The 2,853-nt window shown below is 32.8% G+C and overlaps 1 protein-coding gene across 1 annotated transcript in view; it reads right to left on the reverse strand.

The window, feature by feature from the left end:
- Positions 1-334: 334 nt before the first annotated feature.
- LOC130584501 (histone-lysine N-methyltransferase, H3 lysine-79 specific-like) overlaps positions 335-2,853 on the reverse strand; it is a 21,866-nt gene continuing 19,347 nt past the window's right edge. Inside the window, exons 6-7 of the mRNA XM_057384516.1 lie at positions 2,671-2,712; positions 335-499 (exon numbers count right to left, since the gene is read on the reverse strand). Of these exons, the coding sequence (XP_057240499.1) occupies positions 350-499; positions 2,671-2,712 (192 nt within the window). The 3' untranslated portion in view covers positions 335-349. The remainder of the gene's footprint in view (positions 500-2,670; positions 2,713-2,853) is intronic.

Genomic DNA, 2,853 nt, shown 5'->3' on the forward strand with positions numbered 1-2,853 from the left:
ATGGGTGAATTTTAATCCCTTCCAACTCAAACTGCCCTACAATTCTGTTAAATGTGCCCCTGTTCTCTAACAAAAGCTGATTATTCCTCCTTTCCTGCCTCCATCCTTCAGCTGAATTTCACTCCAAAGCCAGAGCACAATCAATATTTTCTATTTCTGGGCCCTGCATTTCTCAGAGCATCAGCCCAGAGAGGAAATGACTTTCAGCACATTCTGAACCCCACTCACGGGCTGGGACTTGGGGACAACCACAACTTTACACTGCCAGAATCCGCAGCACAACTCCCAAATTCAGCTTTTCTGAACTCTCCAAGTGGCATTTTTGGGCACAGCAGCAGTTTGGGTGTGCTCAGACTCTCCTGACTCCCAGCCTGAGGGGGAACACGTTCAGAGCACAGAAATGTGGGATGTTCACCTTGTTTTCTTGGACCTTGGTTGGGGTCGTGGTGTTGCTCTTGTTTTCTCTCTGCTGACGGCGTCTAGCTGCCTCTTGTTCCTCCTGGGGGAAAAATGACACATTTGGTCATTTCATTGTGGATTTGGCATTTTTGGACACAGATTTCTCACTTTCCCTGCTTAGATCTCCACAGAAAAAGGGGAAAAGTTCCCTTTTGCCCCAGGTCACACTCAGGTGAGAGCAGCTCCTTCTCACTGCATTCCTCACCTCCAAGGGGGATTCAATCCCAAATTCTTCCCATATTCTCCTCTCCCAATCCCCCACTGACACCACAGTATCAGTGGTACTTTCAGATTTCATTTGGATTATTATTATTATTTATTAATATTATTATTATCATTATAATTATTATTACTATTACTATCATAATTATCATTATTATCAATGTTATCATTATTATTAAAATAATCTTATTGTTACATTTTACATTTCTATTTTATATAAGTTTTCTAGAAATGTAATCTATATTTTATCTGATTTTTACATAAATACATAGTAAAAATAATAGTGCTTATTATATCACAATCTTTATTATTATTGTAATTAAAAAATAATTGTTGTGATAAAATAATAATCATCATTATCCATATTTCTATTATTAATTTTAAAATAATATTATTGTTATATTTTATATTTATACTTTATATAGATTTTCTATACATGTAATATATTTTTAATATAGATTATCTATAAATATATAATAAAATAATAGTGCTTATTATGATAACAATTATAATGATTGTGATAAAATAATTATCAATATTATCATTATTAATTTTAAAATAATATTGTTAAATTTTATAATTATATTGTATAATTTTTCTACAAATGTAATATCTATTTTATCTAAATTTTCTATAAATATATAACAAACTTAATGGTGCTTATTATAATAATAATAATCGTGATACAATACTAATTATTATGCTATAATAATTTTTATTATAAATATTATTGTTACTATTAATTTGAAAATAATACTATTGTTAAATTTTATATTTATATTTTATATAAATTTAAAATAAATAAATATATAATAAATAGAAAGTCTTTTCTATAAATGTAATATATTTAATTTAAATTTTCTATAGATGTAAAATAGTGTTTATTATAATTATGTTTATAATATAGATTATTACAAAGTAATATATTAATAACGATAATGATTATGATAATAATAATAACAACATTTCAGTATCTTCCCCAACATTTTGTGTTGCCACTTTCAAATTCTCCCACAACAGGAAAAGGCAAAGCCATTCATCATCACCTCATTCCATTCCAGCCAACTTTATTGAGGTGATTAATAAAAACAAAAGCAGCAACTCTTAAAATTGATTTTCTCCCAGGCTGACAGGAAATTTCCTTCTTCAGAGAAAATCTCTTTTTCTTTTAGAAAAAAAACCTCTTTCAGACAGGAAATTTCCAGGAGCTCACTCAAAGCTTTCCCTGCACCTTCCAGGTGAGGTTTGATCCAGGTTAATTCCAATCTCCTTTGATTTCAGCACATTATCAACCAAACCAGGGGCAAATTTAAGTGTGAAAAGCGGGAAAAGCCAAAAACACCAGTCTGCATTTATTTTTTTTTACACCAAGTAGTCTTTTTTGCCCCAAATTTGAGCAGAGCAATCTGAAATAATTCCATTACAGAGCCCCCTGAGCCTGCTCTGACAGAGCCTGAGGATGAACATTCACCTCCAATTTTCAATTAATTCTCAATTAATTCTCTTCATTGATTATTTCAGTTTAACCCAGCCCTGCACAGCCCCAAAAATCCTCTGGCATTTTCATTCCAGGTGTAACAGCAAATGTCAACTCACTCCAAGGAACATTTTGTTCCCAAAAGGAACATTCCAGAACATTCCTCAGCCTCATTTCAGGAGCTGAGCACCTGGGACAGATTCAAACCATCATTCCCTCCTTTAATTCCAGTTTTTAATGAAGAAATAGCTCATTAAAGACCTCCAGTGCAAGGAAAAARCACTTTGGGGCTGCCCCATTAATTCTCTATTAGAAATCCCTGGGAAATTATTGAATTAATGCTTGATGGCATCTGAGTTTTCCCTTCAATGAGCTCAATCTCCTTTGCCCACCAAAAAAAGATCTGATTTTTTTATCAACCTCATCCACCTGTGATGAAATTCCTCACAGTGGTGAGTGCTCTGTCACTTTGGAGTTTTCTACAGAAAAAATAAAAAAAGATGGAAACTTACCCTGAGTTTTGGATTTTTGAGACTAGAAAAATAATTTTCAAGCTGCAAACAGAAAGAGAAAAGAGTCAGCATCAAAGGCACAAYRGATGAGARCARAAAAAWAAAAAAATCAGCTGAAAGAAAAGGGGCAGAAGGGCAGAAATTTGGATTGTTTTGCCTCTGAAAAGGTCCCCAGGCTGTTGT

This window comes from Malurus melanocephalus, unplaced genomic scaffold, assembly GCF_030028575.1.
Source record: "Malurus melanocephalus ecotype Western Australia unplaced genomic scaffold, MMel_1.1 scaffold_713, whole genome shotgun sequence".
In the NCBI taxonomy this organism is placed as follows: Eukaryota; Metazoa; Chordata; class Aves; order Passeriformes; family Maluridae; genus Malurus; species Malurus melanocephalus.